This window comes from Vulpes vulpes, chromosome 13, assembly GCF_048418805.1.
Source record: "Vulpes vulpes isolate BD-2025 chromosome 13, VulVul3, whole genome shotgun sequence".
NCBI lineage: Eukaryota > Metazoa > Chordata > Mammalia > Carnivora > Canidae > Vulpes > Vulpes vulpes.
In genome coordinates this window covers 31,871,963-31,886,701 of record NC_132792.1, presented here as the reverse complement: position 1 = coordinate 31,886,701, position 14,739 = coordinate 31,871,963, and the positions used below count along the sequence as shown (strand labels likewise).

At 34.7% G+C, this 14,739-nt stretch overlaps 1 protein-coding gene and 1 pseudogene across 49 annotated transcripts in view; one reads left to right on the top strand and one right to left on the bottom strand.

The window, feature by feature from the left end:
* RIMS2 (regulating synaptic membrane exocytosis 2) overlaps window positions 1-14,739 on the top strand; it is a 589,976-nt gene that overhangs the window by 369,710 nt on the left and 205,527 nt on the right. For 36 of the 49 annotated variants that reach the window (XM_025994821.2, XM_072734080.1, XM_072734079.1 and 33 more), the window contains 2 exons: window positions 12,764-12,943; window positions 13,841-13,950. In XM_025994821.2, coding sequence (XP_025850606.1) covers window positions 12,764-12,943; window positions 13,841-13,950 — 290 coding nt within the window. The remainder of the gene's footprint in view (window positions 1-12,763; window positions 12,944-13,840; window positions 13,951-14,739) is intronic. The other 13 variants (XM_025994824.2, XM_072734082.1, XM_072734094.1 and 10 more) reach the window with 1 other exon arrangement.
* Window positions 6,313-6,584, bottom strand: LOC140595153 (ragulator complex protein LAMTOR5 pseudogene; annotated as a pseudogene).

The following is a 14,739-nucleotide window of genomic DNA, read 5'->3' as shown; positions in this document are numbered from 1 at the left end:
TGTTGTAAAATAAAAAATTATGAGTGCTACCTCTTTGGAACAGATGAATAGAGGCTTAAATAATGTTTGTTAAACTCTTTATATTACTTCAGGAGACAAATATTAACTGATATTAGGAATCAAAACTCTTTTTCGGGAGATCCCTGGGTGGCTCAGTGGTTTAAACACGCCTGCCTTCGGCCCAGGGCATGATCCTGGAGTCCCGGGATCAAGTCCCACATCAGGCTCCCTGCATGGAGCCTGCTTCTTCCTCTGCCTGTGTCTCCGGGATCAAGTCCCACATCAGGCTCCCTGCATGGAGCCTGCTTCTTCCTCTGCCTGTGTCTCTGCTTCTCTCTCTCTCTCTCTCTCTCTGTGTCTCTCATGAGTAAATAAAACCTTAAAAAAAAGAAAAAGAAAAAAAACCAACTCTTCCTCTTTTGACCAGGTTATGCTAATCAGTATAAATCTATCTGCATCACTGTGTATTTTTAAACACAGTCAGCATTTAGCAAACATATTTAGCAGAGATATGTTACCTTTTATTGATATCTCTTTATTAAGATACAGCCTTTATTTTAATAAATATACCTTTTATATTTAAAAATTTACCCTATGCCTTACTTTTTTTTCCTAACATTTATCTCTACTTAAAGATATACGCAGCATATGAAGAAATCATTATTTGACAGCATGATGTTGGACTTTCATGTAAAGATATCACGGAGAAGACAGCTAGGCTATATCTTAAAAGAGGAATTGGAATTATTTAGACCTGTAATAGAGGTAAGGTAGGATGTCAGTGGAATTCTAAAATGTATGAGCAAAGTCACTAAAAGAATAAATTCCACGTTTTAGTGCTATTGGAGCATTATCCACAGGCAAGGAATAGCAAGAAATAAATCTGGAATGATAGAGATGGTCCTAATTATGGATAATCTTCTATGTTCTGTTAAGGAATTTAGATCTAAGATTGTAAATGATAGAAGTACTTCAAAGAGTTTTAATTAGGAGATGGCTATAATATATTTATTCATTCTAGAATAATTACCATAGAGACTATGTAGATGGTTGATTTGAGAGAAAAGGCTATGGGAAAGAAGAGCATGCATAAAGATATTTGTTGCCTTGGTCTTGGGCAGCAGGAAACTCTTTGAGGGCATGAATTACGTAAGATAATGGATAGAGAGAAAGAAGACCCGAGATTTAATCAATTGAAATCAATAGTACATATAATAGTAAATAATGGGATTTGAATGTTGATGGGGAACAAAGAGTCAAGAAACACAATGAGCCCTACAGTTTCGGTAACTGAATGCATGTCGTACCTTAACCAAGGTGAAGAGGGTGTAGGGATATTCAGAGGGAAATTAGTTTAGGCCAGAGACAAGTTCAGTTCTGGAATTACCAAGAGAGTTAAGGGGAAACCTCTAGCAAGGAGTAAAATAAATAATTTTAAAACTCAAAGAAATTTGAGCTATGCAGAGCAATTTGAGAGTAAACTTACTAATAATGGGAAGTAGCTACAAAAATGAAAGTGAAATCAATCAGAGAAACAACCCATGGCTTTTTCTCAGTTCTGGAAAACATGAACATTTAAGTGGTACCTAGAGGAAGAGTCAAAGAGAAGGAAGAGCTCTATTAATTCCAGCTTTAGAAGAAGCTAGGATAGCGTTTGAAGTGGGAAGAATAGAATTTGAAGTGGGAAGATACAATGTCAACAGTAAAAATAATAATGGAAATGTCCATTAGATTTGGCAAGTGAGGAGCCATCAGTGACTTCATCTCCAGTGACTTCAGAAGGGTGGTGAGGGGGAACAAATGGCTTGCAGTGGCTTGAGGCACGGGAGCCTCGGAGCCAAGACACATGTGCTATGAGTGTGATGGAGAAATAGTGGATAGGGGTATGCAATATCAAAGGAGATTTTTTTTCTTTAGAATATGAAATACACCATGAATGTGTAGGCTGGAGGAAAGGATCCTTTAGGACAAGTTGGGTTGAAAATACAGAAAAAGGAGACCATGATTGGTAGAAAGGTCATGGGGCAGGAGATTGCGCTAAACACACAGATGGAGTCTGTGGACAGAAAGAAGCTCTTGTTTCCTTTCGAGATAGGAAGAAAACAGACAACAGAGTTTAAACTAAGTTTTTGAAAAAAGTTGTTAAATTGAAGATAATTATCTTTGATAGCCTTAATTTTGTTGTTGCTGTAAATTAAGATTATGGTGATTGTTTTTGAGACAAATTCTTTAGTTGGGAGACCCAAGGTTGAATGTAATGTTTGATTGGAAATGAAGTTTTGGGAAGTCTGGGTGGCTCAGTGGTTGCGTGTCTGCCTTAACCTCAGGCCGTGATCCCGGAGCCCTATGATTGAGTCCCATGTCAGGCTCCCCAGAGGGAGCCTGCTTCTCCCTCTGCCTGTGTCTCTGCCTCTCTCTGTGTCTCTCATGAATAAATAAATAAACTCTTTATAAAAAAAAAAAAAAAAGGAAATGAGGAAGTTTAAAACTAGTCATTGGGGATCCCTGGGTGGCGCAGCGGTTCGGCGCCTGCCTTTGGCCCAGGGCGCGATCCTGGAGACCCGGGATCGAATCCCACATCGGGCTCCCGGTGCATGGAGCCTGCTTCTCCCTCTGCCTGTGTCTCTGCCTCTCTCTCTCTCTCTGCGACTATCATAAATAAATAATAATAATAAAAATTTAAAAAATTAAAAAAAAATAAAACTAGTCATTGGTTAAAAAGTGATGGCAACTGATGAAGTAAAAGTAAAAAGATTATTGGTGCTACCAGCACAGTAGAAGTTGGAAGACATGAATTTGCAGTGTGCCAACCTGAATGAACATTTTTTTTTTGCTTAAACTATACGCAGTTGCCTAGATGTAGAGAAATCAGATTATGGCATTGAACTAATTTGAGGGTTCTGATGAATGTTTGAAAGATTGGGTTAGAAGAGAATCTGAGTGTTGATATGGGAGTGGGCCAGATGATCAATCATAGTAGTCTAGGATGGATAAGGAAGAAAGGCAAAAGAAGTGATAAATACTGTTAGGAATTGGTGGCACCAAGGAACAAAAAGTATCAAATGAAGATCAAGTAAAGAGGCAATGAGACTATGAGACACCTGACAATTAATTATTGTAATCAGAATGTGAGATATTGGAGTTTAATTTTTCTGAATTTAAAGTTTCATTGGATTCTAAGATCCATGGTAATTTTGGGGCTGTGGGTAACGTGGGAACAATGAAGTTTTGAAGATCTTGTAGTTCAAGATTATTGAACCGTTTTCTGCATGTGCCCTAAAAGCTCCTAGTATTACCACAGGAATTAGGCTAAAGAAGGTGACTGACAGCCAGTTCTGAAAATTATCAATGAGTAAGTCATAAAGATTGCAAGTTGGATAGATACTAGCAACCTGAATTGTTAATGGATGTTGGAGCTAAGTTGAATGCTTCAAAAAATAGGGATGTTACATGATGGAAGGAGAGTAATGGGCAGAGTGTCTCTAGGAAGCCAACTGCTGGATCTGAGGACTATGAAGTATGAAAGAACAAGCAGCTTCTGCTAATGTGAGCTACGCTGAAAGCAGAGTTTGCAAGATTAAGCTGAATATTATTTAAGGTTAGGATATGCAGGGCAGCCCCGGTGGCTCAGTGGTTTGGTGCCACCTTCAGCCCAGGGCCTGATCCTGGAGACCTGGGATCGAGTCCCACGTCAGGCTCTGAATGGAGCCTGCTTCTCCCTCTGCCTGTGTCTCTGCCTCTCTCGCTCTCTCTCTGTGTCTCTCATGAATAAATAAATAAAATATTTTTTAAAAAAAGGATATGCAGAACCCATTCTGCAGAACAAAACCATTCCTCAATGATGCAGAGAAGTTTGTTAACGATAAGAATTTTTGAAAATAATAACTAAGAGAATCAGAGGAGATTAAAATGATATAGAAGAGAGTACAGGAAATGAAGAATTTAGAGAGATCAGGGGCAACTGAGCTTTGTCCCAGAATGACAGAGATAAGATGCTTGAGTAGAAGTGATTTACCTCAAATATCCTAAATTTATTAGACCTTGTTTTGATGCCAGAACTGGACTTGTTTTAGGGCTAGAACTGAGTAAAATTCTGGGAAGAGTCTGAGCTGGGTCTAGGGTAGTGCTGAGGTTTGCCATGGAGTTTGAAGAGAGCCAGTGAGTGGTCTTAACTCAGGGGATTTGGGGCTTTCATTAAGCCCCCAATAAGAAAAAGGATCCTAACAAAGCGGAGTCACGGGAGGAGGAGATTCCTGTACAGAGCATAAACTGTTTGCTTAGAGATAGATGCCTTATCCAAGAGGTTGTACTGAGAGCCCTTAGGAAATGTGATCCTGTCCAAGTAACTCATACTTTCTGAGCTACCTTCCTTTTTGTCTTAACTTCTTTGCATTGTTACCAATCTTCTCTCTTACAAGTATTTTCATTTCCATCACAACTCACCTTCTGTTTATGTAGCTGACTGTAACCTCCCTTAATGTCTTTGGACTTTTTCTTCCTTAATTATTTCTTGTTTCTCTTGCATTTCAATCTCTCTTATTTTCATGATTTTGCTTCTTCTTGAATTACTGATGAAGTCTAAGTAATATCCTCTTTCTATCCTGCCACACCTTCAAACTACTTTAAGATTGATTCATTTCTCTCTTTCTTAAGTCATGTTTCTTGAGTATGTATTTTTACATAGGCTTCCAATGCTCCTTCATCACCTCCGAAGTTTCAACCCTTGACAGTGTGACCTCTGCCTCCAGCACTTTTTAAAATTATTTTCCTCCATGGTTATTATTTGCCAAGGCTTTTATACATATTTATCTGTGTTGCCTCTTTGCACCTGCCATTATTAATCACTGCTTTTTTTTTTTTTAGTTTCTCTAATGCATTACTATCCTGATTCTCATTCTACCTTTTGACTGTTCGCTGTCTGCTTCTCTTCTTTCCTATTTCTCATGTCCTTAACTTTTTGTCTATGTGTTGACCCATATCTTATCATCTCTGTGGTTCTGACCAAAACCTCCAATAGCTGGTATAGTTCTTGGCCCATAATATGAATGCAGTAAATAGTATTGAAATAATGAATGGGGGATCCCTGGGTGGCTCAGCGGTTTGGCACCTGCCTTTGGCCGAGGGCGCGATCCTGGAGTCCCGGGATCAAGTCCCGTGTTGGGCTCCTGGCATGGAGCCTCCTTTTCCCTCCTCCTGTGTCTCTGCCTCTCTCTCTCTCTCTCTCTATGTCTATCATAAGTAAATAAATAAATTTAAAAAAAAGAAATAATGAATGAACCAATCAATCAATACTGAAACATTAACACTATGCAGTGACTTCTCAAACCATTTCTCCAGTACAGCTCCTTCCTTTGAAGGCCAGATTTCTTTATCTGATTGATATCAGTACAGAATATTCTTCTACTCCTCAGTAATTTAAGTTCAAAACTGCAGTTACTATCACTCCTCCCTAGAATCCTCTTATTTCTGTTAATAGATCATCATTTCATTTTGGAGGCTTGGAATTTAGGGTTTTTTCTTTGGTTTATTTTTACATTTAACTCATATGGTGATGTCAAATATGTTTGAGAGAAAAAAAGTCTCTGCTCTCAAAGAATTTATAGTTCAGTAAAGTTTAAACAGTAAAGTTAATGACAAAGATTGGATTGTATGACTTTTCTGACTCCTTCTAACCCTGACATTCTGTTTGTATAATTCTGTATATTGTGTATGTTCTGTGTACTGTATATTGCATATTTTGTACATTGTGGTTTATAATGTCTTCCATACTTTTGTCTCTATTTTCACCCTTGTTATTATAAGTTAGCCTTTTCCTATTCCAATTCATTCTATATACTACTGCTGAATTCAGCTTCTTAATTCATTATTTAAAAACTACCTTTATTCAGAAAATTTAGGTCACTCTCATTGAAAATTAAACCGTATCTAAACTTCCTAGCTACACATTTAAGATCGCTATAAACTGAGCCCATAAAAATTCTCCAACTAATATTTTACCATATTTTGCTTTCTTTATTTCTATCATCTCCATTTGACTCTCCCCACAACCTGATTTATAGAGCATAGCAAAAATTCTGTATGCAAAGTGACCTGGACCTGCTGCTTCAAAATGTGACTCCTCCTTACTAATATTTTGATAAGTCAGTCCAGAAAGTGTAAAAAATCTTACTGTAAGATGAATAGAAAAGTCCCTAATGCACTTTAAATGAATGGCCTAACTTCTGGATCTTCAATATAAGATCTTTAAGATAATTAACATAGGTAGAATTAAGTCCCTAGGTGACAGGTTGCTGGAGAATTTGACATAAGACATCAGGAGGCCTTGTGCACTGCCACTGTGATACCATTATGTTTCTGGAGAATGATATTCCCATTATCTGATTCTAGGCAAACCATAGGAGTATCAGTGGGGTCAGAGGCTAACCTAGCTGCTTACTGGTCTAGAACAGATGTCACCCACTGTGCTAATCTGACAGGATCCCACAGCAGCCCAGATAAAGTCCTTATGAACCTGTACCCAGGATCCAAAGAGCGGACAGATGCTGTTTTGTGTCCTCCAAGTGCTACCCTAGAGTCTCCTCCATCATACCCACTATCCACCTCAGCTGGAGACTCCAGGGCACATTGTGTCCCTTCTCTGCCACATGTCCCCCCATGGCTCTTTTTTGTGGTTTCTGTCTATCTGCTGAAATGTCTCGGTCTTTCCATGCATGTCATCTTTTCTAATATAGTCTTTAATATAACAATTATCTTATTTGAAATTCTCTGACAATTCCAACATCTGTGTCTTCTCGGAGTTTGACTCTGTTGATTGCTTTGTCTGTTGACAGTGGGCCCCATTTTTCTTGCTTTTTTGGTGTTTCTCATCATTTTTCCTTGATTATTAGACAACATATAGTGACTGAGGCAGTTAGTATTTATATCTGAAAATACGTATAACTCTTGCTCTGTGTGTGTATGTGTGTGTGTGTGTGTGTGTTGAGGGAATTGATCCTCTGACTGCTACCTCTGACTGTGTGATTTGTAGTGACATGAAGTGGCAGCTAAGGGCAGCTGGCAGCAGTGTGTATGAGATAACTGTCCTATATCCATTCCACTCTCCTTGTAAAACTAGCAAAACAAAGGAAGGTTAGTAAATTATCCAGAGTTGATCACTGAAACTGTTGAACATAGCATTGTAGTGTGAGGACCAAGTCTCATCACATTTATACATATATTACAGTAATATATATTACAGTATACATATATTAACATATATTATACATATATTACAGTAACCTATTACATCACATTTATACATATATTACAATAAATAATTTGGTTCTTTAGGCATACATCTTTAAAATGTTTGTTATTTTATGGAAAATTTGAGGACTTGGGAAGGGAAAGCATGGGGTGGGGGCCATACCCTGGTGGAATAACATTAATTTCTTACAATTGACAAAATATTGTTAAACTTAAACATCCACTGAAAATGAAAATTACCTATTTAGTAAAGTAAGAATTTTATAGATTGTAGATGGTAATTATATTACTGCAGGATTTAAAAATATATATATTTAAAGATATATTAATTTGCTGCTTGTTTATTGCTGCTGAGTAAATACTTATTTGTGATTTTGTTATTTTTGAAGTAAAAATTAAAATTAAATAACAATTAAAATTTATAATTTGTAATTTTCATTTATAAATATTTAATAAAATACCCAAAATATTGTTGAGTGTCAAAATATCCTCAAGACACTTATATCTTATATATTTCTTGTGTGCATATTTAATAATACAATATATCTTTATTTTTCAGTATTGTATTTGTCCTTAATTTCCTTCAGGAAATTGAGATATTTAATCTTTTCTTCTGTTACCTCCTATAAGAATTATTTCTCAGAAAACACTTCTCTAGATATGAGATCACTTTACTTCCCTTTTTATTGATAAAATAGGCTTATGGGTATAGTAATATGTTTTTCTACAGTAGAAATGTCTTGCTTTCTCACCTCACTATATGTATTATTACTGTTTTACATCTTAGATTGTTAACTTGGCTGACACTAGATTTTGCTATTATTTTTGAATAAACTCACTTTTAACTAACATATAGAATGTACACTTAAATGAGCAGACATGATCTGTAAGGAGATATCCTTATGCCTAAGGACAAATTAATCTGTCTTCCATGAAAAGAATAGAATGTTCCTATTTGTTCACAGTATCTATTTATTTATTTATCATTATTTCCATGGTGAGTATTTTGTGTTTTGCAATTCTCTTTACCTTGGAAGCAATACTAAAATAATATAAACTATGGGCACCTGGGTGTCTCAGCGGTTGAGCGTCTGCCTTCGGCTCAGGTGGTGATCCCAGGGTCCTGGGATCAAGTCCCGCATTGGGCTCCCCATGGGTAACCTGCTTCTCCCTCTGCCCCTGTCTCTGCCTCTCTGTGTCTCTCATAAATATATAAATAAAATCTTAAAAATAAAAAATAATATAAATTAGAGCTTTTAAAAAGTTAAACTTGTACATTGTAATTTATGAACAAGAAAATTATAGAATTCAGTCATATAATTTAAATTGTTATATAAATATGTATATATTTTATTAATTGCCCTAAAATGTCTAATTTTAAATTTTTATCATGTATTTATTTCTTCAGTTATGCAGTTAATTCATAGAAAATCTCTAGACAATCAGTATATTTTATCAAAAGTATAATGCTTCTGCTGTTAATCAGCTTACTGTATGTATTACACAATATGGATACAAGGGAGACATTTCTTGCCTAGAGATGTACTTATTGTCCTTCAGAGATACATTGAAAAAAAATTTTTTAATTTAAGCTTTCAGCATTAGTGAAATAACTTCTTTATGAAGAGGAAAAAAGAATAATTCTTAAATAGCTTCACTTTTTACAAGTTTATTTTTAAAGAAAACCTGTTACATTTATTTAATGACACCTTAACAATCTAAATATGAAATAAGCCTGTCTAATTTATCATAGACAGCAAGTTTTGAGCCACATTCTAGGACAATTCACTGATATCTGAATATTACTTTGAAATTTTGCATCATACTGGTGGTTGTCTTTCTTTCTTTCTTTCTTTCTTTCTTTCTTTCTTTCTTTTAGCATTCTTAATGTTCTTTTATCGTACCTACAGCGATGCTACATTGAGCTTTTGTTGTTATGGAGTTGAATCATTGCAATGATCGAAATATAAGTAGTTATAGAAAAGAATGCCCAGCACCCTATTCTTCTCTGTTACATTGCACAACTCCCTTATGCATGTAACTGAGAGTGAAACTGAATAGTAATGAAATAAGTAGAAAGCTGTGCCAGGTATTTGGAAATTTAAAAAATCTATTAAGAACAACTATAGTGAAGGGGAAAATGACTCAAAATGGACAACTTGCCTAGATGATTATAAAATGATTTTTTTTCCATAGAAATCCTCAGTTCAAATTCTCTCTGTGCTATCATAGGCTTTTAAAAGCTGAGTTGTGACAATACTGGCTCTTATTACAGTATTATCAGTGAAGATGAATTAGCTCTGTTTGTGGAAGGGCTATTAAACAGGATCCTCTGCAAGAGCTTGCAGCTTGGAATAGCGGCCCCTAAGTAATACAGAGCAGTAATTGATATTTATCCAGGTAAATGATACATGCAAAAATCTGAACTATTTTATACATATGCTACTTATATGTTACAACACGTGTTACAAAATATAAACAATCTATTGAGAAATAGAACTATGAAAGATAGTAAATCACTAGATACTATATCACTTTTGAAAACACAAGATTATTTACCTAAGAAAGATTTAAATGTATAGGTAGGTGCCTGGTTCCTAATCTTTTAAATGGCTTACTCTATACAATCTTGTAAAACTTTTGGCCTTCCCTTTAGAAGAATGTTTTTAAATAAATAAGGTAAAAATAAATAAATAAAATAAAATGCATAAAGTAAATTAAGTGGAATTACAAAGAAAACTTACTCTGAAATATAGACACCAAGTTAAGAACCCAAGGTAGACACTAAAATAGTTTATGCCTTGCAAATACATATTTCTAACATCTCAGTTGCTACTGTTCAAAATTAATTATTTTTTAAAAGTTTTTATTTATTTATTTATTTAACAGAGAGGGCACACAAGCAGGGGGAGCACCAGAGGAAGAAGGAAAAGCAGGCTTACTACTGAGCAAGGGAGTCCATTGCAGGCTCGATTTCAAGAACCTGGGATTGTGACCTGAGCTGAAGGCAGTTGCTTAACTGACTAAGCCACCCAAGTGCCCCTAAAATTAATCAAGTTCTTAAAACTAAAATTCACTAAGAATTTGGGAGGAAGTTGTCAAGTTTTATATCTTAGTATCTTAAAGAACCTGCTACAAGACTGGTGTGTAAGACTTAGGCATTGCTGCTTTCAATTTTCTCAGCAATTATCTTAGTTCTTACCTATTAAGACTTATTCTTACCCAATTGTGGGAGAGAAGTCTGCATTGATCTCTCTTGTGTTATCAAAGTTTAAAATATGGTAGCTTTCCATTCCCCTTAACTATGGTGGACATTTTAGGAAATTGCTACCTTCTTCTATGGGTCAAGTGTGTGTGTGTGTGTGTGTGTGTGTGTGTGTGTGTTTGTGTGTGTGTTTTACTTATTAACCAATTTTCCTTTCACACTATGGAAATCATATAATTCATATTATTTATGAATATAGAGAGAAGAAATATAAGCAAAATGTAAAACATTGGCATAGTCTTCAAACAACTTTTCCCTAAAGAGAAATTTTTCTAAGAGATGTTTCCTAAAGAGTGACCTGTTTGCTTTATAACTAACAATATCCTTTTAAGGACATAACAATAAATTTGAAATAATTCTCTGGATTTCACTCACTATCATGTATTTCAATTATTTAAAATACAGTGTCAAAGAAGTAAAAGTATATATCCTAACATCTTAGTTTTCACTTGGAAAAAATTGCTTGATGAAATCAGAATAAATCAAATTTTACATAAATACGTGAAAGATTAGCCTTATTTTCTGCTGGGGTCTTCATAGGCATCTCACAAAATTTTGTCACTACATGTCATTTAATAAGATAAGTTTATTATTAAGATAATAGGAAATTTGAAAATGATGTGAAGATTAGTAATCTCCAAAAAAAATAGGTTTTAATGAATCTAAGACATATATATGTTCCTTTACTTCTGCTTATATACTGTGATGAAGGTATACAAAGATATGTACACTAAAAACATTTAACAAATTATTTAGCACATTTATTTCTAAAGAAAAGTGTTTTCTCTCAAATAGTTTTTCAAGAACAAAAATAGAATTTTGATTTTTTTATACTCAGGTTGCCTTTTTTATATCTCTTCAAAAGTAACTGAATATTGTATATGTATTTACACTTTGTATATGTCAGCTCTTTTGACATATTCTAGAGATATTTATATAGAAATACTAAATTTAACTCAGGAAATCAATCATATCATGGCATTTGGATTTTAAAATATTTTAAAAATTATTTGACTTATGTATTACCCTGTGAACTTAAAGTGTAAGAAAATCACATGATATATTGTAGAATAAACCCAGCATTTACTTTCTAAAGTCATCTATTCTCATGTCTGCTGGTCCAAAATTATATGCCATATAATTAATTACATGTGGGAAAGTATATCCTTTTTTTTTTAATTGCCCACATTTTTCATTATTAAAAGTAAGATTGGGCAAACTAATAGGTAAAGTAGAAGTTCTTTACATTCGTCTTGGGAGAAATGAATGCTTGTTTTTATAGTTCATAATATCTAAGCATTTCCATTTTTGTAGTTACAACTAGATGAGTAGGTCATAGTTTGATTTGAAATATAATTTGGTGGTATGTGTTATTTTGGAGCTCTCAAGCCAAAATTAGTGTTCTCAGGGTTGTCTCACAGATAGTGGGCCTGCTGTTGGAAACCATTTATCAATGACATATTAGGTGTTAAAAGCATGCTAGATTCCAGGGATACAAAAGTCAATAATGATGGGTTCCTTAGATTTGAGTATACCTCTTTCAACAGGATTAGATTTTGATATTGGTCTTATTTATGGTCAAAGAGATCACATTGTTTCAGAACCATTATTATTTCAATCTGTTAATACATTTCTGAATTGTGTCGGTTGGCGTTGCTAAAGGTCCCTGAGATAGGTGGCATAGATTGGCTGATTAACCGGTTTTCTGTGATTTTTCCTGTGACCATGTGTTTAAATATGGCTACAGCCTGCAAAATTGTGGTGTTTTCTTAAAACATTTTGATTCTCCTGTTGGAATATTGGTGCATCAATACACTATGTTTGTGCCAAAAGCCTTCTTATAGCTCAGTTGACATACTAACAAACAGCCTTAGAGGCTTTCAAATTAATGCTTATATGATTTTCTTCACTCTTTTGAAAATGTTAGGAAAAGCCATTGAATTCTTTGAAATAGACTACTTCACATATTTCACCTGTTCCAGTTAGGGAATTCATTTTGGAAAGCAGGCAGTTTTGTTTGTCAGTGATTATAACTGAGCAACTCCTATTATCTTCATTGGGAATTGCTGTTAAAGGCAGATTTTGGTTTCCTTAGAAATTCTGAAGAAGTTTAGTGAGAATTGCTCAGAATATGTTTTTACAAATTCAGTAATTTTAAATAATGACCTTTTTCAAAATCAATTTGATGCATCATAACCAAATAGCAGAAGGGCACTAAAGATCAACTGAGCTGCTTTTTGACTAACGTTTCAGGGATTGTGAAGCAGCAGATAGACAGCCATATCACAGATCCAGATCAACAGAACAACGGCCTCTCCTAGAGCGGACCACCACCCGCTCCAGATCCACTGAGCGTCCTGATACAAACCTCATGAGGTCGATGCCTTCATTAATGACTGGAAGATCTGCCCCTCCTTCACCTGCCTTATCGAGGTGAAAGATAAATCAATCAGACTAACCTCCCCTTTGCCCCACCAGCACACCTATTTATTTTCCCAGGAGCTAAATGGTCTCTTCTATCATCCTTGGCTGATCACTAATAACAATCAATACTAACCTTTTCAGTGTCAGCACACTATTTATATTCAGCGGATATAATAGTGTGTGGCTACCATTGTAATTTGTTTTTAACTGTCCTGACCACATTTGTTTTGTGATTTCTCATTTATCAGGAGTCCTGGGTAAATTCCCCATAATGCACCTCATAACTATCATGTTCTTCTCCTACAGAATGAGAAATTGTATGTGTCCATTAGACATCACTTTTGGGATAATCATCATAATGACAATAACTAAAACTAAATTTTTGTTTCTTTCTATCAATACTAGTATCATGTATTAACCAGTATCTTCTTTAGCTAAATTTTGAATTGTTCAGCGTTTCATTTGTAGTTTCATGAGATATTTTCTAATAAAGGGATATCTACCATAAGCCTGAGTAAAAATCTCCTTGGATCAAGGGAGGGAGGTTAGTGTTGAGAGCTGGAAATCTGGTAGAAAGAAATGTAAAACATTACATTTTATTTTTTGAGCAACAGAAATCTCCTATTGCTTTCGTAAGGATAGAATACTAATTTACATTAATAATTCCATGGATGTTACTGTAGGATTTTGTGTGCATGTATATGTGTATGTATGCATATGACACAACAGTAGAAACATCTTTCAAAAATCATTCAAATATCCATATTCTGTCCTACTTTCCTAACTTTTTAATCAGCAGCTAAACCTCTTTTAAAATTGCACTTGCACAGCTATCATATGAACCAAATGTATTAAAATGGTTTCATGCATCCTACTGAAAATGAACATCAATGGTGCATCTTGTAGGTCTCATCCTCGTACTGGGTCTGTCCAAACAAGCCCGTCAAGTACTCCAGTGGCAGGACGAAGGGGCCGGCAACTTCCACAACTTCCGCCAAAGGGAACATTGGAGAGAAGTAAGTTTTATTTCTAATTCTATCATGTAGGAAAGGCACATGGAAGCTAAGGTGAATCAAGATTTTTTTTACTATCTTTGTGTTAGTGTTCTTCTTTTGCTAATTGAATGCCTTAGCTGCATTTGCTAGTAGTTCTATTTATAAATATATTTATAAATGTTATATATTTTGCATTTAAAATTTATAATATCTGGAGGTAAAATAACTTACAATTATTACTCTTGCACATTTTCAAACTTTGAATAAATGCATTTTAAAAAGTAAACTTAATGCTCTTAAATAAGCAGTTGGATGATATTTCTTTGCTACAACTAAGTATATGTAATTGTTGATAGTTACATAAAGTTTATTAGTAACTAGCCAAATCAATTTTCACACACTGCAAAGGACTGGTTAGCTGATGCACAACAATGGTGATCCTTCTCAAAACTGGAGTACCAGAAAAAAGGTAATCATGAATATACAAAGAAAGATGCATGTTGTACTGATATTTTTAATATTTTCAATTTTTTTATATAAGAAGCACTATTTGTTTATATACAGATGAGCATACTCCCCAATCTATAAATTCTTGGATAAAGGACCTCTAAAAGCATGGATGATAGATAATAATAATTTTTAACCTCATTTTTTAAATGGTCCCTTTATTTAGTAACTGAATATGCTTTGCCAAAAAATACATATATATATATATATATATTTAAATCACCATTTAACTTTTCTTTAATAAAGACATACATTTTGTGCCTTTGGAAATTTCTGTTGTTTTTAACCCCTGTGCTTTGGTTC